This window comes from Camponotus floridanus, unplaced genomic scaffold (assembly GCF_003227725.1).
Source record: "Camponotus floridanus strain SB8 unplaced genomic scaffold, Cflo_v7.5 scaffold63, whole genome shotgun sequence".
NCBI lineage: Eukaryota > Metazoa > Arthropoda > Insecta > Hymenoptera > Formicidae > Camponotus > Camponotus floridanus.
Window position 1 is genome coordinate 1020557 of NW_020229803.1, and position 27963 is coordinate 1048519.

General features: G+C 29.7%; 4 protein-coding genes across 4 annotated transcripts; 1 reads left to right on the plus strand and 3 right to left on the minus strand.

Moving 5' to 3' along the window:
- Positions 1-1399: 1399 nt before the first annotated feature.
- On the minus strand, positions 1400-3320 carry LOC105254383 (dnaJ homolog subfamily C member 17). The gene is made up of 7 exons (XM_011263024.3): positions 3010-3320; positions 2701-2829; positions 2411-2578; positions 2122-2328; positions 1966-2046; positions 1695-1886; positions 1400-1604 (listed from the first exon to the last, which is right to left on the minus strand). The coding sequence occupies exons 1-7, from the start codon at positions 3073-3075 to the stop codon at positions 1488-1490; spliced, it is 960 nt and encodes a 319-aa protein (XP_011261326.1). The 5' UTR covers positions 3076-3320; the 3' UTR covers positions 1400-1487.
- Positions 3321-13282: 9962 nt separating this feature from the next.
- Positions 13283-14743, minus strand: LOC112639420. The gene is made up of 3 exons (XM_025413251.1): positions 14249-14743; positions 13872-14036; positions 13283-13714 (listed from the first exon to the last, which is right to left on the minus strand). Exons 1-3 carry the CDS (start codon positions 14741-14743, stop codon positions 13283-13285), a joined length of 1092 nt encoding a protein of 363 aa, XP_025269036.1.
- Positions 14744-14910: 167 nt separating this feature from the next.
- Positions 14911-15992, minus strand: LOC112639411 (trichohyalin-like). The gene has a single exon (XM_025413239.1). It carries the CDS (start codon positions 15911-15913, stop codon positions 14924-14926), a length of 990 nt encoding a protein of 329 aa, XP_025269024.1. The 5' UTR covers positions 15914-15992; the 3' UTR covers positions 14911-14923.
- A 5204-nt stretch (positions 15993-21196) lies between these two features.
- Positions 21197-27332, plus strand: LOC105258463 (uncharacterized protein MAL13P1.304). Its single transcript, XM_025413243.1, has 6 exons — positions 21197-21284; positions 21904-24786; positions 24859-24972; positions 25421-25571; positions 25753-25953; positions 27181-27332. The coding sequence occupies exons 2-6, from the start codon at positions 21919-21921 to the stop codon at positions 27228-27230; spliced, it is 3384 nt and encodes a 1127-aa protein (XP_025269028.1). The 5' UTR covers positions 21197-21284; positions 21904-21918; the 3' UTR covers positions 27231-27332.
- Positions 27333-27963: the final 631 nt, after the last annotated feature.

A 27963-nucleotide genomic window follows, 5' to 3' on the forward strand; every position in this document is an offset into this window, starting at 1 on the left:
TGTAGCAGAATAAAACACATGATAAAATATCTCACCGAGTTAACTAATTTTTTGCATGCCTTATTAAGAGATATTACTAATCGTTATCGATACATTTTTAAATTTAAACATGTCATATTTAACCTCATCACTTATTATATACAGAATAAATAACTTATATTAGTTATAAGTGAATAATATTTATTAAAACACAGATTAATTATCCAATGTAATGTTAAAATTCATTGGTTAAAATTCATTGTATTCGTTCGCTTCAATATACACGTGAATTTCAAAAGATAAATACTCTTACAATTAATCTTTTTATTGGTTTGATAATTTATAAGACATCATGTATAAATATTTTCCAGTATAAAAATAGTTGATATTAGATAATAATTAGATTAGATTATATTAGATAATAAGTTATTTTGAAGCATAGCAATTCACGAAAAAAATGTAAACATTTTATAAAAATTAAAACTTTTATTTTTTATTTTATGTTTAAAAGTAATTTTAATAAATTAATGAATTAATGAAAATTTGGGATTATAAAATGATATCAAACACGACATAATTTTTTATTAGATTGATAAGAATTTTTTTACTTGATAAAATATTATTCGATTATTGTGTTTAATGTCATTTTAAACGCAAAATTTCCATTAATTCATTAAAATTATTTTCAATCAAATAAAATGTAAAGTATAAAAATTTTACTTTCTATAATAAGATAATATATATGTATTTATGAAATATTATATATTCGTCACTTTGATCAAAAATTTAACGAATATCATTATACAAGTTTCCTATTTGTCTAATATGGTATCATGTGACTTTTTCCTATTCTCTTGGATGAAATTACCGTTTTTTGCACATCGTTTTGAGTCGATAAAAAAGAATATATACACACTACGCAGATTATATCTGAGGCTGCGGTCAGATTGATCGGGAGGGAATTAATTACTGAAAGGGACGAAAATTTAAATGAATAAATTCATAAACATTTACTTTTTATTGGACCAGTTCCGATATTTTTTGATCACAATAGTATACATTCGTTTATAATGAATATTCAAACCATGTAGTCATTCTTTAATATTTTAATTATTTTATATTTGTTTATTGTTTTAAAATATTATTTAATGGAGTAAAAATTTGTGTTCTTTTCTTTCTAATTCTGGTTAAGTAATTTAATTACATATATGTCCATATTTTTTTCTATTTTTCCATTTTTTAAAGATTTTATGACATAAGCAGCTGAATATAAATAAATATTTCTCTAATCTCTTAGAATAGAGATATATCTTATTTGTCTTTTTGTCGTTGAAATTTTATAACAACTTTAGGTAAAACTATACAGCATACCGTACCATACTTATTGTTAGTAAAGTTAACATTAATATTAGAAATATTTTTACTATCAATATATAATCTCTCATAGAAAAAATAAATATAGCGAAGATATCCAAATATGATATAATTGAATATAATTGAAGATGAAATTAAGTTCCTTCCTGTGCCTTTAATTCTTCTAATAACTGTTTGCGTTTCTCTGCTCTTCTTAAATTAGATAATACAGAACTTTCAAATTCTGCATCTGACATTGTTGCCTGCTGCGTCTATATAATGAAAATATTACATAAAATTATTATCATAACAGTATTAAACAGTAATTTTAATTTTGTTACATGTATTTAAGTAATACATACGAATATATCAGGTGCAGAAGCAAAACTCAGAGATGAACTTATTTTACTTTTCAAAGGTGTATTTACAGAAAACGGTTGTCCAATACTAGAATTTGTACTTTTTGTAGTAGTTGAATGTTTCGTTGTATCCCATAAACCACGAAGTATTAGGGGGTTCTCGACTAATCCAATCTCTATTAAAAGAGCTGTTTCCTGGAATAAATATTTTATTAAAGAATTTTGTCATATAAAATAATATAACACGATTGTTCCACTAAAGCATTTTACTTACTGCTGCACTTTTATTTCCAAATTCAACCATTGCTCTGCCTTTTTTTGTAGATGACACAACAAGAGCTGCTATGTCTCCATACTGTAGAAAAATAGAAAGTGTAGAATACTTGAAAGCTAGTATAACTTCAAAACTGAAGGATTAATGATTACTTACTTTTGAAAATATTCTATGTAGATTATCATGGTTGTATCCACCATTTGTTGGATCGTCTTTTTGTGCCTTCCATCTAATTTTTATTCTAAAATCTTCTATGTTAGAATCTTCTGAGGAATGAAATTGTTTCCAAATTTGCCTTTGTACAAAGGCTATCTCCTCCTCTACTTGTTTGGATCCTTCTTTTTGCAATCTTTCTATTTCAGCCTAAATAATTATATATTTTATACTTGGAATGCTAACAATCTATATAAACATATTCTCTAATAATATTAAATTGATTGCATACTTTCAATCGTTCCTCATCGGATTTGGTGTTATATGTAGGATCCAATGATCTCTTGTAAGCCTCTTCGCGTGCCTCCAAATCTTCCTTTAATTTTTTTCTCTTCACATCAAATTCTTTAACGCGTTCTGCCGCTTGTTTTCTGGCAGTAATAACTTTATCATATGCAGCCTTGTTTCATGATAATGCATTTTAATAAATTAAATTAATTATAAGATTTTTTTAAATCTAAGAAGGGATACATTTAATAATGATAATAATAGTAATATAAACTTTAAAGAAATGATACTTACTCTAGCTTTTGTATCCGTTAATATTTCTAATGCTTTTGAGAGTTCGCGAAATAATTCCACTGCTCTTGGATTATCAGGATTTTTGTCAGGATGACAAGTTAAGGCTTTCTTACGATACGCTCTTTTAATCTGAAAATTAATTGCATATAAATTTTATATATCTTCTCTATTGATAAATACAAGATAAAACTACTTAGTATAAATATGCCTAACATTACTCTAATTATTTAATATATTATTCACAAACGTAAAGTATTTTATTTCGCTATATAACGTGTATAAATATATTTCTAAACAATTATAAATCACCTCTGCAAGTGGAGCTTGATGCTCCACACCAAGCATTTCGTAAAGATCCATCGTAATTGTATCCATTATTGATAAATTAGAATATATGTGGAGGTGTCCCGCTTTTTGTCCTCGACATGGACATATAAATCACTGATTTTTTTTTTTATATTTTAACTGGACTTTTATATTTTAACTTTATATTATAACTTTTTTATATTTTAATTGAACTTTTATATTTTAACTTAATATTATAACTGGATAGTGAATGCCCTACTTCTAGCGCAAATTTTTTGTGTGCATATGAATAGCGCCATATTGGATAAAGCGTGTCATTTTCGGGCGTCATCGGTAGTCGTCGTAAATCGTCGTGCGCGCAGTCATATATAGGGTCATATAATTGTTTCGAAGAAAAAAAATATGTAATTTGCAATTAACAATTACATATTTTTTTGTAAAAATAACTGTGTTTTCTACACCAATTGATTCCTCTCATTATTTTGTACATAAAAGTATTAAGGTAAGATAATCGAAAAATGAATATTTTACAAGCAGTGTTTGCTGTAGATAATTTCAAAATTATCTAGATAAAGATAAAGATAAAAATCTGTAAATTTATCTTAGATGAGATAAAGATGATTTTGCTTTATCTAGATATTTTTTTTATTTTAGAAGACTATAAATATTTGTAAAAAATGTGACGCAGATTATAAATGGAATATTAAAATCATAAACACATATTCTTTCTCTTTTTCTAAAGAATATTTAATATTATAAAAAAATAATAGCAAAAAGGTATATAAATAATATGATAAATATTTATTTATTAATTTATATTTATAATATATTTATAATATATTTATATTAATAATAATAATATAAAAAATATATTTTAGATATTTTAGATAGATTTTTAGAAGCTTGCCTGAAAACTTTTTTTGCATAATGAAAACGTCATCTTAGACAATTTTTAGATAAGATGACATATATTTTTCTAAGATAAAGATAAAGATACTTTGTATTTCTTCATCTAGTTAAAGATAAAGATGATTCATTTCTTTGATAGATGATTATCTAGATAATTTTATCTAGATACCAGCAAACATTGTTTACAAGATATTTTACGGTTTATGTAAAATTAAGAAATGATATCAAGACTCATAACTCGAAAAGCACTCAATAGAAAAATACTTTATTATAGTGTTTTGGTAAGCTCTCAAGGTAAGCTACAAGAATATGCAATGAAAAATAGGAGGTTTTATTTAAAAAATTTAAGTTGATCTTGCCCTGACCTTGGCGACGCCATTCAATATCAAATGGATATTACATAAATAAATGGTTAAATACATCTTTTTAAGATGTTTAAAAAGTTAATCCTTAGAATTTTTGTCTAAAGCATTTTATTTCTAAAATGCATTCTATACGAGATATTCGACTGTATCCAGACTTTTTTGGTTTGCCCTGTATATGAGTGCGCGCACGACGATTTACGACGACTACCAATGACGCCCGAAAATGCGCGCTTTTTCCATGACTCGCTTTTAGATGGTCCCTGGAAGTGATACTCCCTCTATGGACATTAAAAACGTGGACATGAACTACAAAACAAATGTCCACGAATGTTCTCAGAGGGTAACATATATGTCTCTCTGATAGTATATGTAAATAATATAAATAAAAATATAAATAATTTAATTAATAATAATTTATTATATAAAAATATTAGTATGTCTCTCTTTTGACGCTATTATTTATGTTATATATTTATATTATATATTTATATTATATATTTATATCCCCAATAGCCAAGTCTGCTAAAGCAGATCTTGTCAGGGAATCTGTTACAAATTGTTGTCGACAGAAAGATTACAGAATCGATGCAGGTTCTGATATATCATGTGATGTCAGCAGAATGTCAACAGAAATATAACAAAGCTTGTTAACATAATCAGTTACCAGATTGGCAGCAAAAATTGAACAGATTCTGTCGGCATAACTTAGTGGCAGATTGGTGGCAGAAATTGAACAGGATCTGTGCGATGCAATTTGACAACAGATTGTCGGCAAAAATCGAACAGGATCTGCGCATACAATCTCTGATAGCAGATTGATGGTAGAAACGGAACAGGGTTTGCATGATTCGATAATTCCTTCACTTACCGCTACGCGAGCTGTACTTTCTCGTAATTGAATTTCTGTCAGAAATATATATAAAGTCGCGAATACGAATAAAAGATTAAAAATGTAGTAATTATTTTAATTTCTATCACTTTAATTTCTGATATCTGATACAAGCAAATGAGAGTCAGAATATTAAACTGATTGAAATCAATATGATAAATGAAAAATTATTCATGTACTGCCTATTTGAGGCATGAAGCAAGAATTTAATTCTAAATATAATAAATTAGTCTCAAGTCAATTCATCTCAAGTTTTACAAGTTACATTTACTTTTATCATTTACTTTATTATTAATTTAATTAAATTGAATTAGTTCTTCGCTATATGAGATATATCTACGATATAACATATTACATATATGTCATTTTCTAAGAAAATTCTAATTAACTTGCCGATAATATTGTTATTTAGCACCTGTAATAATCAATTGTGTTGCATTTATATAACATTAATAAAAGTAAGCGCAAATCTTGTGAAGTTTCTGCTGTCAATTTGTTATCATGCGCAGATTCTGCTCGGTTTCTGCTGACAATCTAACATCAAATTGCATGCGCAGATCCTGCTCGATTTCTGTCGACAATCTGATATCCGATTCTGTGAGCAGGTTCTGCTAGCAGATTAGAAGCAGAATGAGGACGCAGTAGATGTCATTCTGCTGACATGGTTTGATCAAATCTGTTGCCAGTCTGTCGACATACTGCTTACATTTTGCTTATTGGGTATTATATATTTATTTATTTATGTGTCTTCTTTTTCTTTTTCACATCATTTATTTATTTATTTAGTTCGCTCTAAGTTAGCCTTTTAAAATGCAAAACTAAATATTATAAAATTTGACTTTGGAAGAGCGCGATAAAACAATCGTAATAATTTCATATTCTATTGTCTAATATTTTCTAATATGTAATATAATGATATGCCGTTAAATTTCTTTTCTATAGATACAATCACGATCAACATCGGAAAATTATTTATTATAACAATATGATTAATTAATTTTTATAAATAACACATAATTCATATCTATATATATTGCGAGGAAAATTCTCGAATCGAATATATTTCATAATTTCATTTAATCAATTAAGAATCATAGTAATAGAAATCTGAAAAAATAAATTATTATTTCGATATAAAATCGATTTTTACGAACAGAAATTATTTCTTTAATATTTATAAATATTTATAGAGTTGAATACAATGTCTGCGACGTTTTATCGCTTTATTTTTCAATCATTGAAATATAATTTGAATTGTGAGAACGCGCAATAAAACAATTGAATCGTGTATCTAAACAATTTTAACATAATAAAAGACTCCATGATCCATGACTCCATGATCAATCTTTTAATAAATAATCATATAATTAAAAAATCTATATAATCTAAAATACTTCTATATACTTTAATATATTTCATGTATATATGTATACATATGTTAAAATACGTAAAATATTTCGATGACGAACAGACAGTAACACCGACCTTGGCGGCGTAAACAATAGCGCGCTAATGTTTATATGCCATAGTCTTGAAAAATGTTTCGGTGAAAAAATAATAATAACAGTCTTTTGGACCAATTTGTTCGGCTCTGTTATTATTCGCGCGACGACACTCAAAGAGTAAAGTAGTGGTACAAGACACTCCGTTAAATCCTTTTCTAGACGCGATCGCGATCAATATCGAAAAATTATTTGCTGTATTAAAATATGTAAAATATAATATAATATAATATAATATGATATAATATAATATAAATATGTATTGTTTACGCCAAGGTCGGTATTATTGTCTGTTCGTCATCGACATATTTTACGTACTTTAACATGCTTATTATTATATTACATTATAATATAAAATATAATATAATATAATACAATAAAATATAATATACTTCGATATGACGAACGGACAATAACACGGTGTTCGGCCTTGACAATGTAAACAACCCAGTGAGAAATGTTGATCGAATCTACATCGATTACCGCCGCACGATTTTTTTTCGCTCAGATATACAAGTTATAAGACGGAATGCATAGGGATCCAATAAGCCATTCTAAATCAACCGTGCCACCTCTCTATCTCATTACGAATCAAAATTAGAATAAAAATATATATTTTTAAATACCTTCTGTCACCTTTTGAAATTAAAAATGGCGCATCCAATATAGCGAATAGAATCACAATAAAAAGGCATAAAATTTAGAAAAATTTATCAAAATGTGTAACAACTGTATTAGACATTTCTTTACAATACTTTTTTGGCCAACCGAACCTGCCATATGTCAGTCTTTCTAAATTTCAAGGTTATGGATCCATATTGATGTCTATATAAATTTTCTTTAATGTAAATTTTCTTACAACTTCATACTTATATATCTCAGCGAAGAAAAATCATACGGCGGTAATCGAAAGTGGATTTGAAAGGCGAAAGTGAGTATTATACGATGCCATTGACAGAAATATTTAAAAAAATTTGGTTTACTCACAATAAATTCATGAAATTGGCCAAAATAGCGATTTTTGGGCTATTCAACTACAAATAACTCAAAAACTTGACGTACTACGCAAATTCGGCGGCCAGATTCAGATTCAGCGCACAAAATTACGTTGGAAATCACTATTGCATTTTAAAAAAAAAAACCTCGCAGGCCTGTGTAATTCGTATTAATATACATGTACTGCATATATATTTCAATAATGAAAACAACATTTATAATGAATTAGTATTTAATTTGATCTCATAAAAATGTCGAGCGAATCGTACTTCTCTATCCCTTATACGATATATTAAAGTGCGTTTCTCGTAATTATTCCGCGATCGGGAGTGCTATGCAATGTGTCTCGCAATCGTTTCTATACATGGTTAAATATAATTAATTATTTGTTCGCGAGTGAATATCAGTGTTATGAGGAAACAGCAAAGAATGAAAAAGAAAGGAGAAGGACATCTGGAAAAGTATTGGACAGCTGGAGAGCAGTGACAGAGTCTGAAGCAGCCAGAGAGATATGTGGTGAGTAATTTATAAAAATTATTTATTATTTATCTATATTATTTTCAAAATAGATATATTGCTTATCATTTTTTCATTTTCTCGATAGTAGATTTATATAATTGGCAATTATCCAAACTAGATAAATAAAGAATAACCGAGACATCAAAAGTCGAATTAAATTTATAGATTTGAATATTAATTTTTTATTTTAGATTTAAAAATAAATTTAGAAAAACGCGATAGACTCTCTTAAAAATGATGGAAAAAGTTTATATACATCATATATAAACATTATAAAATTATTTATAGAAAAAATTTATATATGAAAAAAATTTATATATGTTAATTATTTTCTTTTTTCACAAGCAAACGTAAATGTTCGTAATTCTTAGTTTCTTCGACTGTTAAACGAGTGGTTGGGAAATAGATAAGTTAGTATATTTGTGGAACCCAATTTGTTTACCTCACGTAAAAGATAGAAATATAACTTTGTTTAATCACGCAATAATTTTCGTGAATGAAAAAGCTACGCGAAAAAAAAAATATGGTTTTAAATATATATAAAGATATATAAAAATATATATAAAATATATAAAAAAAATATATTTAAAAAATCTATTCTTTTTTAAATTAAAGTGATTAAAGACAAAAAGAAAAACAAAAAGTATAATCATAATTAGAAATAAATATAATTATAATTAGATATTTAGAAATATTTCGTGATAGTCAGTAATTATATTTTTTATCGTATACATATGAAATTGTTGAACATGAGAGCTAAACGAATTTTTCGTGTTATATTTGATATAACCAATATCAATACAGCAGATAAATTGATGGAGACGCGAATCACAATTCACGTAGAATGGAGATTTATTATTAAACAGGAGAACAAATTTTTAATTTAGAGATACTAAATGAGATACTATTCTGAGATACTAAACGGATTTATGCAGAAATGATTACATGTATATATAAACGATAAAAATACGATAAGATACTTAAATTTTTTATGAAATAAAAATAAATTAATTCTCATCAATACAATACGGAACAACAGAATTATAGTATTCAGTAAATATAATTAAATAGAAATAAATTCAAGTCATACACAAATGGTAATAAGCAATAATTAAATGGTAATAAAGCAAATAATTAAGATTTAGGAAAATTATTGCATGCAATTAAATTCTTTTTTAAATATATGTACTTTCATGGAATACTATAAACAAAAATCTATTTTTTTATTTTAATCATTATTAATTTTACATAATATTAAAAAAAAAAAAAATATATATATACAGGGTGAGTCATTTTAATCAATACACTCGAATATCTCGAAAACAGCACTCTTCAGAAAGAAATATTTCAAACAAAAATTGTAGGGTGTGAAGGGGGACATAAGATGGTAGCATTGGTTTGACCTTGGAAAGTCATTTGAAGGTCACATAAAAGTCACCTTCAATTTCTTAAATTGAACCCACTATTTTTCATTACATATTCTTGTAGCTTATCTCGAGAGCTTTCCAAAACACTACAGACAAATGTTTTTTCATTAAGTACTTTTTGAGTTATAAGGCTTCAAAGTTTGCAGTACTTCGATATAAAATGCAAAATATCTCGTAAAATATTTAGTTTTCGGTAGTCTTATCCTAATACTTTTATGCACAGGATAATGAGACAAAACTATTGGTGCAAAGAAAACGTATGATTATTTATAATAAAAAATGTGTAATTTGCAATGCACTTTTTGTTATAAAGAATCATGCGTTTTCTTTGCACCAATAGTTTTGTCTCATTATCCTGTGCATAAAAGTATTAGGATAAGACTACCGAAAACTAAATATTTTACGAGATATTTTGCATTTTATATCGAAGTACTGCAAACTTTGAAGCCTTATAACTCAAAAAGTACTTAATGAAAAAACATTTGTCTGTAGTGTTTTGGAAAGCTCTCGAGATAAGCTACAAGAATATGTAATGAAAAATAGTGGGTTCAATTTAAGAAATTGAAGGTGACTTTTATGTGACCTTCAAATGACTTTCCAAGGTCAAACCAATGCTACCATCTTATGTCCCCCTTCACATCCTACAATTTTTGTTTGAAACATTTCTTTCTGAAGAGTGCTGTTTTCGAGATATTCGAGTGTATTGATTAAAATGACTCACCCTGTATATATATATATATATATACAGGGTCTACCAAAAGTGTGGAAACCCCTAAATATCTCGGAAAATATACGTTTTACAGAAAAGTGTTTCCAACAAAAGTTGTAAGGTTTAAGAAGATCTATATACTGATTCTATCAGTTTGACCTTGGATGGCGTCGTCAAGGTCAGGTCAAGGTCACATTGACTTTTTTAAATGACACCCCCTACATTTGATTGCATATTCTTATAGCTTAATTCAAGAGCTTTCCAAAACACTATAATAATGTTCATTTTTATTAAGTACTTTGCGAGTTATGAGGGTTGAAATAATTTCTTAATTTTACATAAACCATAAAATATCTAGTAAACCATTCATTTTTCGATTATCTTACCTTCATACTTTTATGTACAAAATAATGAAAGGAATCAATTGGTGTAAAGAAAACATACAGTTGTTTTTAAGAAAAAATATGGAATTGTTAATTGCAAATTACATATTTTTTCTTAGAAACAACTATGTGTTTTCTTTACACCAATTGATTCCTCTCATTAATTTGTACATAAAAGTATGAAGGTAAGATAATCGAAAAATGAATGGTTTACTAGATATTTTATGGTTTATGTAAAATTAAGAAATTATTTCAACCCTCATAACTCGCAAAGTACTTAATAAAAATGAACATTATTATAGTGTTTTGGAAAGCTCTTGAATTAAGCTATAAGAATATGCAATCAAATGTAGGGGGTGTCATTTAAAAAAGTCAATGTGACCTTGACCTGACCTTGACGACGCCATCCAAGGTCAAACTGATAGAATCAGTATATAGATCTTCTTAAACCCTACAACTTTTATTGGAAACACTTTTCTGTAAAACGTATATTTTCCGAGATATTTAGGGGTTTCCACACTTTTGGTAGACCCTGTATATATATATATATATATATATATATATACATGTATACATATATACATGTATATATTTATTTATATTTATGTATATTAATATCATTTAATATTAAGATTTTATATTAATATTTTATATATATTTATATATATTTTATATTAATATTTAATATTAATATTAATATTAATATTTTATATAATTTGAAGTTTATACATATATATATAGAATATATTTATAATATATATACATATAGAATATTTCAATATATCACATTGGTGAAATAAATTTTTTTTTTTTTTTTTTTTTTATTAAAGATAATGATTCCCTTCTCGGAATACATGTTCTGTGTTTTACATTTACACCTTTTCTGTATTACTTTATACACTTATTTTATACATTTATACATTAATTCATTCATTAATTCATACACTTATTTATCCACTTATTACTTGGCTCAGTTTTTCTCTTTCTTTTCTTTTACACAACTTCCGCATCCAGTCTATTCCTTTACCGTCTTCTGCCATAATAAATTCTTCGCTCAGGTTGTCTGCTCTTGATTCCGGGCATTCTCTAAATATATGGTGCCATGATTCCTCTCCTTCCTCGCACAGTCTGCACATTTTTTTTTCTTCCTTCTCCCAATATCTATTGCCTCTCCATTCATTTCCGCATCTGAATCTTGCGATTGTCTTCAGCTTTGTGCCCTTTCCTTTCCGCTCTAAATATTTCGCTCTTTCCCTTGTTTTCCATCTGTTGTATTCTTTCGTTGACTTCGATCTCTCCATCTTCCTTTCTCTCTCCTCCAATTTTTTCTTTTTGTAGTTGGTTGTCCATTCTTCAATCGTGTCTTTTCCCTGTTCCTCTCTTGCTTCTCTTGTCCACTGGTTTGATCCGCCCTCCTTGTAAAACGTTTGCATCCTTCTTCCCCATTGTGTGTCTTCCCATTTTCTATCGCTAATTTCCCTTCTGCATTCTCTCAGTATTTCGTTATCAATCATTCCTTTTATTTTTTCCTGGTATTTTATCGCTCTTCCTCCGGCTTCTATGCTGATTTGTTCTATCTTTGTTTCTTCTCTAATTATGTAGCTTGGCGTGCATCTGTCTAAGCCCAGTATCCATCTTATATATTTCTCTTGAAGTGCTTCAATCTCCTTCCATTCTTTCCATCCCCATATTTCGACTCCGTATAAGAGTATACTTTTAACCATGACATTGAACATCATCATTCTCCTGTCGAAGTCTCCTCCAATTTTTCTTTCGCCTATCCCCCAAACCTGTGCCATGGCTGCTGTTGCTTTCCTCACTATGTCTTTTACATGTGCTTCATCGGTGTTGCATTTTTTAAATGTGAATCCCAGATATTTGAATTCCTTCACTTCTTCTATCTTGCTGTCCTTCCATTTCCAGTTCCTTTCTTGCTTAATTCTTTCTTTCCTACAAAAGACCAACATTTTAGATTTATCTGCGTTTAGAGTCAGTTCTTTTTCTTCTAAATATCTTTCTAGAGTTTTTAGCATTTTCTTCATTTCCCTTTCCGTCTCCGCCATCATCGCTAGGTCGTCCGCGTACGCCAAGTTCTCCTCCTTCCCAGTCTTGCGCCTCCGTTCTGTCTTTTCTTCATAAAGTCCTCCACATCCGCAATGAATGTTATGAATAGGAGTGGGCTCAATGGGCATCCTTGCCTCAGACCTCCTTCTGTCCAGAATTCCTCTGTACATTTATCTCCTACAATTACCCTGTTGATCGTTTCTTCATAGATATCTTTTATTCTGTTGATCAGTTTCCGATTTATGCCGCGTTCTTCCAGAACCTTCCATAGCTTCTTTCTGTTCACCTTATCGAACGCTGCTTTCAGGTCCGCAAAGAAGACGTAGAGTTTTCCTTTCTTTTTTGTTATCGTTTTTTCCGCTATTATTTTCAGTGCAAATATATTATCTATGCAACTTCTCCTTTTTCTGAAACCTGCTTGCGTTTCTGGAAGCAGCTTTAGTCTCTCAACTTCCTTCCTCAGTTTTTTTTCCAGAATCATTGCATATATTTTGTATGCCGTGTCTAGTAATGTTATCCCTCTAGTTCAAAGTAGTTTTTCACTTCTTTCTTGTCTCCTTTTTTATGTATTGGGTATATCATGCCTACTTTCCATCCTCTTGGCAATTTCTCTCCGTTCCATATTTTTTCCATTATTTTCCTCAATTTTTCTTTTGTTTCCCTATCTGCGTTTATCCACACTTCGTTTTTGAGCCTGTCTTCACCTGTTGCTTTTTTCTTCTTGAGTCTTCTTATTGCGTTTTCCATCTCTTCCTCTGTGAATCCCTCTTCCTCCTCCTTTGTTTCTTCCTCTCGTGGCATTTCTTGATTATCTCCTGCTTCTCGCACGTTTCGTGCATCGTTATTTCCTCTCGTCTCACCTCCCTCCAGTAGTTCCATGAAGTATCTTTTCCATTGTTGCTCCTCAATGTTGTCCTCTGGCTTTTCTCGTCGGCCTCTCTCCTTCTTTATATATCTCCATATTTCTGTTTCATTTTGTATCTCTGCGATTTTGGTCTACTCTCTTTCTCTCCCCTCTTTCTTCTTTGTTTCGCAGAGCTTGCTGTGTCTTTGTTTTTCTTCTATAAATTCTGTCCTCTCTATGTTTCCTTTTCTCATTTGCCTGAGGGTTCAGTTTCGTTTTACTGTTTCTGCAGTCTTTGTCCCACCAAGGTTTCTTTCCTACCTTTTGCATTTTGTTCTTGACTTCTTTTTTGCTTATTGCTTTCTTGATTTCTTCTACTAGTTCTTCCCATTCCTCTTGGATTTCTTCCTTTTCTGCTTTCCTCTTCTTGAGATTTTCTTGGTATATTTTTATTCCCTCCTCTGTCCAATCTTCTATCTCTTTCTCTTTTACTTCTTCTCTCTCTCTCTTATCTCCTCTGTTGTCGCTTTCAGTTCTATCTCTAAAGGTTGATGGTCTGATTCAGTCCTTTCTCCTATCCTGAAACTTTTTATTTCTTCCCATGTTTCCGCGTTACAAATTGCATAATCTATTACTGAATTTCCTCTTGCTCCTGTGAATGTCCATTCTCCCTGTTCGTCGCCTTCCTTATTTCCATTCAGTAAACCTAGTCCTAGCTTCTCTATTTTTTCCAGTAGATCAATTCCTTGTTTGTTCATTATTTTGTCCTTCGAGTACCTCCTACTTCCTTCCTCCTCTCCATCCCAAATTATTTCTCCTTTCTCTGCTGTTCTAGCGTTGAAATCTCCTCCTACTATCATTTTTTTCCATCCATCGCCTTCGATTATCTCTTCCAGTTCTTCTAGTGATTTCTTCTTTCCTTCTCTATTGTAAATTGAGATAATTTTCCATTTTCCTCCGTTGATTTCTACACCATAACTAATTATTCCTTGTGTTTCTTTTTGTACTTCCTCCATCCTGATGTTTTTCTTCACTCCTGTTATCATGCCTCTCACTCCTCTGCCCCTTTTCTTATCTCTTGCTGCGTACTGTGTTACCCAGTTGTATTCCTTTGGCATCAGGGCTTCCATTTTTTTCCATTGCTTCTCCTCTATCCACGTCTCCGTAAAGTTAATTATATCAAAATCCTGTATGTACTCCCAAAACTCCTCGTCTTTCCTTGCAATTCCTGCCGTGTTCCAGAATATTGCCTTTATCTCTTTCTGTACTTCCTTGCTGACTGCCTTTGTTCATATTATACTGGGCCGTTGTTATTTTACTTGGATTGCATGGCTTGCCTGTTCTGAAAAAACTTCTTTCAGTCCTTCCCCTTCCTTCCATTTGAAAGTCCTTTCATTGACCATTATTTTCTTGTATCCTATCTTCACTTGATTTCCTCGTTCTCTCTCCAATTTCGCGATTTCTGCTATTTCTTTTTGTACATCTCTTTTCTTTTTTGTTAAGTCGTTGTCAATGTACAGTTTCTTACCTTTCAATTTACTTTTCTTTGCCAAAATTTCTCTTTTCTGTTGCCAGCTTTTTAGTTTCGCTATCAACATTCCTCCTCGTTGCTCTCTTCTTATCCAGTATGCCTCCTCCACGTCCGCCTCTACCTGCAGTTCTTGTCTCATTATCTGTTCTATTATTCTCTTAGGTGGGCCTTCTCTCGATAAATCCTCTCCTTTCAAAGTGATATTGTTCCTTCTTTCTCTTCTCTCTCTTGTCTCTTCTTTCTCTTCCAGTTGTATCATTCTTGCCATTTTCTTCTCCAGTTGTTCTTCTTTGGTCTCCAGTTCCTTCAACCTATTTACTATTATCTCCTTTTCCTTCTTCCATTCCTCTTGTTTCTTTTTCCATTCTTCTTTTAAGTCTTGTATTTCTTGTCTTATTACCTTGTTTTCCTTCTTTATCTCCTCTGTATCATTCTTGATTGTTAGTATAATCTCTGTCAATTTATCTATTTTATCCATGTCTAGCTCTTCTTTGTTTCCTGTATTCTTCTCCTCTTGCGTCCCTTCTGCTGCTTTTTCTATTCTTTTCGTTGGGGGTGACCTGCTCGCTGCTCTTGTTTTTTGGAATTTCTCAAGTAGTTCCTTCTCTGTTCTTATCCTATCTTCCTTTTCTTCCCTCTTCCTCTTAAACGAGTCGACTATTGACTCGAAACTATTGGCCCTTTGTCTTCCAAGGTGCTCCTCGTGGGTCGGCCTCCCTTTTCGTTTTGGCTCCTTTTGTCTTTCCGGGCCTTCTCCTGTTTTATTCATTAATTTGAATTTCTCAAAATCGCGTAAACGACAATTAACCGTTTATTTTTGAAACATCGGCTTCTATTATTGACACTCAATATTGTCGTTATTTACACCTTCTCTCTTTCCATGAAAGTCAATGTTGAGGCGACGTTTTCATTACTCACGATTTCGTTCAACGTCAAACGTTACCTCTTTCGCCGGTGTTAATTTGCATATCACGTCCCGGTCCTTATTTTGGGTTTATTCCGTTATTTTGTTATCGAGCGATTCTCACTTGTACAATTATAAGTAGATTGTAAAAGGCTGCGTCATATTTCTACGTCCTTGAGCACGTATAATATATTTCGATGATTCTCGTTTCAACGGAGTTTAACGCATCCAATTTATATGCCACAGTATTCGCCGTAACTATTCACACCGTTAGCACTCAGTTTTAGACATAAAGAATTTACTTTACACTCCCCAATAAGCACTCAAGGCGGAGCGACCTGACACACGTCCACACGCCACGACAGCCTATTTGGCTCTCGTGAAATAAATTATTATTAAAGATAAAAGCAAATAATTAATTCCACAAATAATAAATATAATAAAATAAAATAAATTATAAATTACTCACGATTGTTTCGCCATCGCACGATGCGTTTAATGAGTTATTTTTTTCGTTTCTTTCGTTTATTTTTTTCTGCTTTATAATATTCACTTGATATTCAAAAAAAGTAATTACGCACTAATCAGCATATAGCAATCGATCATACAGCAATTTACGCTTTGTACAATACTCGCGACGTTACACCATGCCTTTTGTCATTTTGCTATTTTTGTGATAATAATGCAATATATCTCAAAAAGTTATGACTCACTCAACATTAATTAAAATCAAAATCAAAACGCGCCACTCGCTATGTAAATAAAAATCGTACAAATTAATAATCACTAATTGCAAAAATTATACAGAACAATTGCGTTTTGAAGGATCGATTCTCGACGAACGATTCGAGTATTTCCGCGAAAGGTCAGAATTGAGTTCGAACGCGTGACTCGAGTAAACATAATATAACAATTCGTCATATAACAATTTTTTTAAGGAAATAACCAATATATTGAAACAGTTTCACCAACTGGTCAATTGATCGGTTTTTATATCAGTAATTAAATCGGTAAAACTATTTCGATATACTGATTATTTATTTTAAAAGTTTATTCATTGTTGCCGCGATGTTAACGGAATAAACGGAATACAATCGTAGTTACAATTTTATTATTAATAAATAGTTGATTTGACCATTGCTCTTTTCATTATTCGAAATACTCGATTATACGATTGGAATATAATTAGAATATAATTTCGAAACACGTATTTCGCGTGATGCGTTCATTTAATTAAGCAATTAAAAAGAATCGAACGCAATTAAGAATCGATGTGTGTGACCGGAATCAAAATTATAAATTATCATTTTGTTGCAATCCTTAGGAACAATAATTATTCTTCTTTTAATATTTATAATTAAGAATATTTCGTCCGATGCTTTATCATATAACTATGTGATGATTTAAATATATATAATTCGAGAACGCGTAGTAAAACGATCGAATGGCAAAATCGAATAATTAACGTAATGGAAAGCCTTGTGATGTATATTAATCGTTTAATAAATAATTAATCTGTGTGTACATGTGTATGTGACTTTAAAAATATACTTGTATATAAATTCAATTTTCGTATACATTATGTACATCATAGTACGCGTAAAATATTTCGGCAGCGAAGTCAATAACACGACGTTCGATCTTGATGACATAGCGCTGTATTGTTTTCATAGGCGAAGACCTTGTATCATTCGCACGGCGACATTCCAGTAGTAAAGTAGTGATACGGAACACTTCGTATTATTGAATTCTTTTTCTAACAGTGCGATCGCGATTAATATCGAAATATAATTCGCTACGACTATTAAAATTAACAATTCATTAACTCTTAATAAATAACATGAAACTATATGGCGATGATACATCCATCGAAACGCGATCCTTCATTATTCCAAATAAAAATTGAAACAAAAGAGGCAAAAATTATAAATACATAGACGACCTTGTATTATTCACACGACATTTCAACGGCAAAGTAGTGATACAAAACGCATATATTAATGTGCGTTTCCCGTAATTATTCCGCGATCGGGAGTGCCGTGCAAAAGTCTCGCGATTGTTTCTATAGTATATGACTAAATATAATTAATTGTTTGTTCGCGAGTGAATATGAGTGCTATGAGAAAACAGCAAAGGATAAAGAAGAAAAAAGAAGGACATCTGGAAAAGTACCGGACACTTAGAGAGTAGTGAAAGAGTCTGAAGCAGTCAGAGAGATATGCGGTGAGTAATTTCTAAAAATTATTTATTATTATTATTATTAGTGAGTAATTTATAAAAATTATTTATTTATTATTATTATTTATATATGTATTATTTTCAAAAAAAAAAATATATTTATATATATATATATATATAGCTATATTGTTTATTATATATATATATATATATATATATATATATATATATATAGCTATATTGTTTATTATATATATATATATATATATATATATATATATATATATATACAGGGTGGGGAAAAAATATGGAAGCAAACAATTATTTCCGAAACTATTCATTTTTCGACAAAATGTCTTAGATATAATTTTTATGGTATGAAAAGATGTATTATGTGGCATAGACGGCATGAGCTTGAAATGACCCTTACGAGCTGCATACAAATAACGTAAAAAATTTCAAATGGAACTCATCAGTTTTTGTTACAGATTCTTGTAGCTGATGTCGAAACGTTTACAAAACACTGCATATGAGCCCCATTCCCTTAAAAACACTCCCAGTTACGAAACAATTGTGATACAAACAATTTATATGCACATTGACATTGCTTACTGATTTCGCATCATGACGTTCAGTTGCGTCCACTAATAACTCCACTAATACACTTCATTTTCTCTGTTAATTTACTACGCAAACACAAGATTTTTATTAAAACGTCTTAGCTCTCGCACGCTGTTACCAGACTGCGTATGCCAGCAGCACGCAACTACAGCTGACAACTGAGCGGACATGTGAGTGTAATCATAGTGCGCAGGCGTCGAACTCACACGTACGCTTACACTCACATGTCCGCTCAGCTGTCAGCTGTAGTTGCGTACGCAGTCTGGTAACAGCGTGCGAGAGCTAAGACGTTTTAATAAAAATCTTGTGTTTGCGTAGTAAATTAACAGAGAAAATGAAGTGTACTCTGCAGGAATATACGGATATGATTGTGACATACGGACTAGCGGGAGAAAATACTTATCGTGCGGCCGCAATTTACATGGAATCATTTCTCGGGCGTGCACGAAAACCAAGTGGCCGTACAATTTTACGTGTTGTGCAATAATTATATGAAACTGAGTGTCGTGCATAATATCGGGATAACCGGTCCAGCAATGCGTCTTCGTGTACGAGATGAAGAAAGGATTCTTGAAGAATTTTATCATCGTATCACATTATCAACGTGTGCAATACATTTTATCGAGGGATTTTCAACCACGAATCAATTTTTGTAAAGGTACTGTCCATAAATTTTTTACATTTACGATATATTCAGCGTATAGTAAATGGCATTTTGAATAATTTTTAAATTGAGAGTGGAATAGGCCTATGGGAGAAACCACTATAAAAAAAGCGCACCATGCTATCTACCGCAAGGTGGTGTGGAAATGATAGCGCATCATTTTCTCGCCATGAAAAGGGGGGACGTGTCATTTTTCGGCGCGGTATTGCGATATATCGCATACCACCATCATGTCTCGGAGAGCGACCCGCCCACCGCTTCGCCGCGTTCGTAATATCGGATTACGGTGGGACGACTCTTGTCGCCGCGCGCTTTTACTCACGCAGATTGGCCGATCTTTTTTATTTAATATTTCGTTAATTATTGCGACAATCCCAAAACAATACAGGTCATTCCTTCTTAATTCGAGCCAATCTACTTATTTATTTCATTTTGGTCGAAAATCGACGGACACCCTGTATAAAGTATTAAGTTTGCATAAAAATATTATGCAAATATTCATTGATAAAAATATTATGCAATATATTCATTGATACTTTTATTTGGGAAAGTTGCTTTTTTGTAATTTAAATAAATTTATGTATTGAAAATAATGCATTTTGCGTTACGCATGCGGCATAAAGGATTCAACCAATCAGAGTTCTTTATAATTAAATTTGGGCATTGACAATAATGCAGAGAATACTCGACTGTGATTGGTCAATTTTTTAAGGCTTAGGACTTAAATTACCTATTGTAGACTCGGCCTATTGGATATTTAGTGCGTTCGAAAATATGTTTGGTCGATATTGGGAAAAAAGATAAAGTTGGTAGTATTGAAAACTCCCAGTGCTGCGTTTCGTTTTTCCCACTGATCATTAGGGTCATTAGGATTGTTTGTATCGTATGTATGTACACTGCGCGACAACGATTCGTTCCGTGGTCCCTCTCGCGAGGCAAGGGGAGCGTAGCTTCTAACCAATCAGCCATTGCCACGCTGCCAGCTGATTGGTCACTTCTACGCTCCCCTTGTCCCGCGAGAGAGGGGCCACGGAACGAATCGTTGTCGCGCAGTGTACAATATATGAAAGTGTTGCAATTACACTAATCATTATTATGGAACAATATATTTTACTCGAAAACATCATTTTTGAATCTTCGAGTAATTCTTCTTCAGTTAGTGATGATAATAATGAAGAATTACAAAATATTTTAATCGAAAATAGAGGTAATAACAATAGAGGTAAAAGAAAAATAGTACCAAAAATAACAGATTATTTGGAAAATATTGTTACCAGATATACAAATATTGAATTTAAATCATATTTTAGGTAAATTATGTCACTTTATTATAATTATAGCATTATTATTAATATAAAACACACGTTCGTATTAATAATAATATATGTAATGTTATTAAACATATTATTATAAAATATATTTAAATAAATATATTTAACTACTTATTTACCTCTTTTAATATCTCAAGTAGCAAATTTTTTTTAATCCTAGTGATTCCAGTGGGACAAACGAAACGCAGCACTGGGAGTTTTCAATACTGCCAACTTTATTTTTTTTCCAAACACCAACCAAACATATTTTCGAACGCACTAATTGACTATAGATTTTCAGTGCTGCAAAAATTAAAATTACGTTGGCTAGAAATTTTTATTAATACCAACATTATTCCCTTACCTTTTCTGTGGAAAATGTGTAATATGTTGAAGCTTCAAATCCGATTATTTAGTACAAAATTTAAACTTTCTCGTTATATTTTGATGGAGTTTTATCTGGGTATGTACGTTAAATGTATATAATGCAGAATAGGAATATGATATTGAAAGTCGTTAAAATTTGATATTATCAAAAGAGTAACGAATGGTTAAGTTAGTTTATTGTAAAGTTGTGATATTTTACATTTGATAAATTTTTTAAGTATATTGATTGACTGCAGGATAGAAATTTTGAGTCTTAAAAAATTTTCTATTTTGAGGCCAGTCAATATAAAAAATTTGTCATCGACAAATGTAATATCGGTTTAAGATTAACAATAACAAAGCATGTTCCTTTTGATTTTTTGTTTTTTGGGAGAAAATGCTCTTATTTAAAAATTATAATTAATTCATTATTTTTATAAAACTTATATTTTCTAAAAACAAGCTTATTAGCATTTCTTTATGGATGATCTTTGTTTGTTTATTATTGTGGTTGCAAGAAATTTCATATGCTTGAATTTCTCATGTAATGACATTAGACATTAATACATGCATTTTGAGCATTTTATCCCACATTAGTAAACATTCTATATTTTATATTCTCATTTATCATTTTTACTTATATTAGATATAAGTAAATTGTAATATTTGTATAATTTATTTGTATCTTTTATTTAATATTCATATTTATTTTATAGATACCAAATAAAATCATGTTTTCTAAGGAATCTATTGGTTGGTATACTACTGACAATTTTGTCAAAGATAGGATGATCGACAATTCATTGATGCATAAATTTGCATTATCGTCAAAAATATTAAAAAGAACAAAGACACTCAATGTCAAAATAAAAAAATATGGTGTGAAAGATTACAAGCATTATATACAATTAAAGACTAATATCATACGGAGCTTGGTTGAGGATACTGACAATGATATTTCTGACATTTTATCCGACACTGACTATAGTGTTATATGTAGATCGTTGATAGAGAACAAAGACTCAGTCGATGATTCTAAAACATATATTTCCACTGATGAAGATCTTAAGAAGCAAACAAACACCAAGTCTAAGGGAAAGATCAATTCCAAGAATACAAATACAAAAGGAAGCATTCCAAAGAAAAAATTATCACAAGCAAAGTGTGACACTAGTGTATCTAAAAAACGTATTAATATAAGCTGGCAGAAAGTCACAAAGAAAAATAAAGATATATCACACTTGTCTAATAATCAATCATGCATAAATAATGAAGAAGACACTTTCAAGAATAATAATGATTATTTAAAGGTTCAAGCTAATAATCAATCTTTTTCTCAAGAATTTGATTCTCAAAATAGTACATCTAGTATAACAAAATCTATAAGTAAAAATATGAATGAAAGTTGCATAGATTCCAGTATGATGATAAGTGAATTTTCAAGTTCTCAATACAGTGCAATATTCAAAATAACATCAGATGAAAGTGAGATAGAGAATTATAAAGAGCAAAATGCAGTGACAAGTAAATCAAATACTGAATTAGATTCACAAAATGCACCAGATTCTTCATCAAAATATCAGGCTTCTTCATTGAAATCAATTAATTTAGAAAATATCAAAAACACTGATAATGAAATAAGTACTGTTATTAAATTAGGAAATACGAGGAACCATAGCGAAATAAAATTAGCAGAAGCAGATAATAAAAATCTGATAAACTCAAAAAATTATAGCAACACATATGAAAGTCAGAAATCTAAATTATTAAAAAATGTTAGAAGAAACTTGATGCCTGTGCTAGAAAATGATTTGATGAACAATGATAAAGATATTAAAAAGGATAAAAATAAAGAGGATAATTTAAATGATGATCAATTACTTGTACCTATTGCAAGTTCTACTTGGCACAGTACTCCAAAGAAAACATCAGTAAACGGTTCTGAATTTGATAAAAATTTGCAAGATAAATTTGACAAAATTGAACAAAGCGATATAAAAAATTCAACAAATTCGGATAATACAGAGATAATTTTCCCTCAACAATTTGAAAAGATTGCTAATATTGAAAAGATTGCTAATATTGAAACAATAGCTTCGAAGAATTCAAAGGAAGATATAAATAACATTTTAGAGACACAAAAAGAGAAATTTTCTAAACAAGAGAAAAATTGTTCCCAATTGAACCCAATTAAGGACATTAATCAAGAGGTTTTATTAACAGATCAAAAAAATGAAGTGAAAGCAGTGGAAAATATTGAAAAGCAGCAATCGTCTCCAAAAGAAAATAATACAAAGAATGTACACTCAAAATCTTATAAAATTTTAGAAAAGCAGAATAGGGAAAAAAAAATTTCTAAAGGAAAAGTAATAAATACCCTTCAATTAAATGAGGTTGATAAAGATATAGAAATTAATCTGACAAAACATGGAGATAGGAATGATTTATTAAATGAATTTCTTCATTCTGATAAAAAGGAACATTCTACAGAATCAAAAGATTCGTGTAATATTCAAAAGCAACAATTGTTATTTTCTAAGAAGGATCATGCAAAGAATGTACATTTAAAATCTTGCGATAATAATTCAAAAGAACAAGACGAGCCTTTTGAAAAAGAAATAGCAGGTGTCCTTCAATCAAACCAGATAGATAAGAATACAGAAATTTATTCAATTAATCAAGATAAAACACGTTCTGCGAAGCTACAAGATTCCTGCAATATTCAAAAGCAGCAATCGTTAGTTAAAATTACTTGTAGTGAAATTATCGACAAAAAGTATACGATAATAAATAAGCAAGATAATAATATCAGTATTGAAAAAAATGATATCAATTCCCAAGAAGAAATATCGAAACCAAAAGAAATTGAGAATAATATACCGATAACATCGGATACTGACAATGAGGAGGATAATGCGAATGATATGTCACCTGAAAATAAACGACTCCAGCAGCAAAAAAGATTAAACTTAGTTATGAGCAGTGATTCTAGTCAGAGCGAAGACGAACATATAGTCATTGAAACATCGAAAAACCATAATGATGATTTGGATATAAGCTGTTGTAATAAAGATACATTTGAGAATGATGTAATTAATTGTGAAAAGATCAATACAGATATTTCATGCAGCAAAGAAGTCGCGATAATTCCCACAAAAGAAAAAGAAGATTCACCACATGTAAAAAAAGAAATGAAAAAGCCAGCTGATGAAACTGCATCACTAACAAGCTGTACAAATGAAAATAATAATTCATCTAAATCTGCTGCAAGCAAAAATTCATTAAAAGAAATACAATATTCTGAAAATGTACATAACAATGACGATAATCAGAGTGAAAGTATAGAGGATGATGAAAGTTTTCAGTTGAAAGCTTCTGAAGATAATGCTTCATGCATTGAAGAATCTAGAAATGAAATTTCTTCAAGAAATAAAATTGGTTTATTAGATAAAGAGAACTTTTGCGATAAAAGTAATCAAAACAAGGACAGAATGAGCGAACTTGGAATTAGATGTAAACCTAGGCATGAACAAAACAAAGAATCGACAAAATGTTCAAATGTGCATCTTGACATCTCCTGCCATTATAGACCATATAATGTAAATAACTTTCTTTCTTTCTTTCTTAATTCTCTCTTTTGAATAAGTATCATTTGATTATTACCTTTTCAGTTACAACAACTAGTAAAGGACGAAAAGTTACTTGTCGAAACGATACCAGCTGGTTTTACGCTGGCAGATCTTTCTGAAGATGACGAAGCTTTTATTTTGAATGTTCCAAATAAGGTAAATAATTATTTTTTGAAACCAATGTGTCCTAAGAGATAAAGGAAATATTAGTGTTGTAGCAAATTAATGTATGCAATTAATATATTGCAGTGATAGGAATACTTGTACAATTTGCTACACACTTTGATTTTATTATTAACTTCCTGTCAATATAGAAAAAGCAAACTTGAATAATTAGAAGAAGAAATTCCTTATTAATTAGTCTCTAATTGAGCAATAAATCTGAATTTTTCTGATAAGATCGGATCTACAGTAGATGTGACTTTGAAACCATAAAATATTGGCCAATCAATTTTTAAATATAAAAAGAATAATTGAATGTGATGGATCGATTTCTTACGATTTAAAAGCTTACTACATCTATAGTAGACCCGGCCCAATGGAAACATTAAGTTATAAAGTAAATATTTCTTTAATCAAAGTTAATTTCGTAAATTACCTACAGGCCTTACAATGCAATCTGCAGGATCAACTGCTATCATTAAAAGAAAAAACAATAAAATTCGGAGGAAATAAATACAGAATTGTGAGTAGCCATGTGGGTACTGTATCTTGCATCTTTGCTACTGGAAAACAATGGAGACCTTATAAGACAGGTAAATCGATCTTCTCATTTTATCGATGAAAAACATTTATGTTATTTACTTCATCAAACAAAATTATAAGTTTTTTTTAATATATAGAAAAATGAAATCTATTGAAAAATTGAATCATTTTTGGGTATAACATTTTTATTGAATTATTTAAGAAACTCCTATAATTGATTTTATTTTTTAGTGAATATTAAAGACATCAGCACTATTACTGTACAAGAAAGATTGCCATGTTATTCGGGGAAATCGAATGTGTCAAATTTGTACGATACTATTATTTCTCCCGAATTAGAAACCTCAAAAATAAATGATCAACAAACAAATGAAACAAATTTAAAAATGCTGAAAGTTGAATGCAACAAGCGCAAACGAAGTGCAAATACAGGTAAATCAGTTATTATTAGACACAGATAATGTTTTAATCGATACACAAGTATCAATATATATAGTGAAGTACATAAACTATATATATATATATATATATATATATATATATATATATATATATAGAGAGAGAGAGAGAGAGAGAGAGATTGCTCTCATATTTAAAATTATCTTTTCTATTTTATATATATACCGGGTGTTTCAGACCACCCGTACACCCCATTTTAAAGCAAAGGAATTGGTTATTTTGATGTAATTTGCAATTAACAATTCCATATTTTTTCTTAGAAACAACTATGTGTTTTCTTTACACCAATTGATTCCTCTCATTATTTTGTACATAAAAGTATGAAGGTAAGATAATCGAAAAATGAATGGTTTACTAGATATTTTATGGTTTATATAAAATTAAGAAATTATTTCAAGCCTTATAACTCAAAAAGTACTTAATAAAAAGGTACTTAATTATAGTGTTTTGGAAAGCTCTCGAGATAAGCTACAAGAATATGCAATGAAAAATAGGGGTTCCCATTTAAAAAATTCAAGTCGACCTTGACATGACCTTCACGACGCCACCCAAGGTCAATCAAATTTACCCATGTAATGCATTACTTTATCTTCAACAACTTTTGTCTGAAACATTTTTCAAAATAACCACTTCCTTTGCTTTAAAATGGGGTGTACGGGTGGTCTGAAACACCCGGTATATATACACATACAAAGTGTCCCGAATTTAAATGTCAACTTCGGGAGCGTGTAGGGGATCGCTAAACTAAAAGAAAAAGTGGTATAGAGATATGCTCGTTTTTGCTTCGTTTTGGAGAAAATCGCAAAAAACATAAAACGTAGTTTTTATTTCTGTACTTATTTATTACTTTTTAATTCATATTTATTCATTTTTATTTATTTATTTATTTATTTTTTAAATAAATATGAATTAAAAAGTAATAAATAAGTACAGAAATAAAAACTACGTTTTATGTTTTTTGCGATTTTCTCCAAAACGAAGCAAAAACGAGTATATCTCTATACCACTTTTTTTTTAGTTTATCGATCCCCTACACGCTCCCAAAGTTATGACATTTAAATTCGGGACACCCTGTATATAAATAAATAAATATATATATATATATATATATATATATATATAAATAATAAACTTATATTAATTAAATTAATAACTTTTTTTTATTGAGTTAATATAAATGGTATTTGTTTATTTTTACAGAAACTGAACAATGTACGACTAAAAAGAGACAAGCAAAATTAAAAGATTAAGACTAAAAATTAAGATTATTTATTTTTAACAAAAAGGATTAAAAAATGATTTTTATTATAATAGAAAAAAATATATTGAATATTTGAATATTAAAGTCAGGAAAGAAAAGATTTTTATAATATACTGATATTTTTATAATATACTGATAATATAATAAAATATTGATAATATTACTGTTTATTGTACATTATTAAAATGCATAATTTACTGCAATAACCGAGTTATAATACTGTACATCTCTTGTATATTGTTTACTAATTTTACACACACACGCACACAGGGTGAACCATTTTAACGCGAATATTTCAAAAAGGAGAAGTTTGTAAAAAAAGGAAGAATTAATAAGTGTTTAGATATGTTAATGGACATCAGTTCGAACATTTAATAACGTAAAAGAACAAAAATATAAAATTTTTAATTTAATTTAATTTCAATACATTCTTTAAGTTTTAAATGCTTATAAGTTTGATAGAATAAATATATATATATATATATATATATATATATATATATATATATATATATATATATATGGGATTCAAAGTTAGTAATATACACACAAACGCGCGCGTACACACACACACTCACATACACACACACACACACATATACAGTTAATAATTCCAAATTTTAAATAAATGATTTGATTTTACACTTAATCGTTTTTGTCGAATATTTAAGCATCGGATGATGAATTTTTTACGATTACAGCTACTTAATAATTTGTATGAA

Bases quoted from the DNA above. Each gene is read 5' to 3' on its own strand.
- LOC105258463 (XM_025413243.1), top strand. From the start codon at position 21,919: ATGTTTTCTAAGGAATCTATTGGTTGGTATACTACTGACAATTTTGTC. The intron at 24,787-24,858 runs GTAAATAACTTT...TTACCTTTTCAG, and splicing joins GCCATTATAGACCATATAAT to TTACAACAACTAGTAAAGGA. The intron at 25,954-27,180 runs GTAAATCAGTTA...TTATTTTTACAG, and splicing joins CAAACGAAGTGCAAATACAG to AAACTGAACAATGTACGACT.
- LOC112639420 (XM_025413251.1), bottom strand. From the start codon at position 14,743: ATGGAAGCCCTGATGCCAAAGGAATACAACTGGGTAACACAGTACGCA. The intron at 14,037-14,248 runs GTAATAGATTAT...AATCTCAAGAAG, and splicing joins CAGGAGCAAGAGGAAATTCA to AGGAAAGCAGAAAAGGAAGA. The intron at 13,715-13,871 runs GCAAATGAGAAA...AGATATATAAAG, and splicing joins AAACGAAACTGAACCCTCAG to AAGGAGAGAGGCCGACGAGA.
- LOC105254383 (XM_011263024.3), bottom strand. From the start codon at position 3,075: ATGGATACAATTACGATGGATCTTTACGAAATGCTTGGTGTGGAGCAT. The intron at 2,047-2,121 runs GTAAGTAATCAT...ATTTTTCTACAG, and splicing joins TACATAGAATATTTTCAAAA to TATGGAGACATAGCAGCTCT. The intron at 1,887-1,965 runs GTAAGTAAAATG...TATTTATTCCAG, and splicing joins TTGGAAATAAAAGTGCAGCA to GAAACAGCTCTTTTAATAGA.
- LOC112639411 (XM_025413239.1), bottom strand. From the start codon at position 15,913: ATGAATAAAACAGGAGAAGGCCCGGAAAGACAAAAGGAGCCAAAACGA.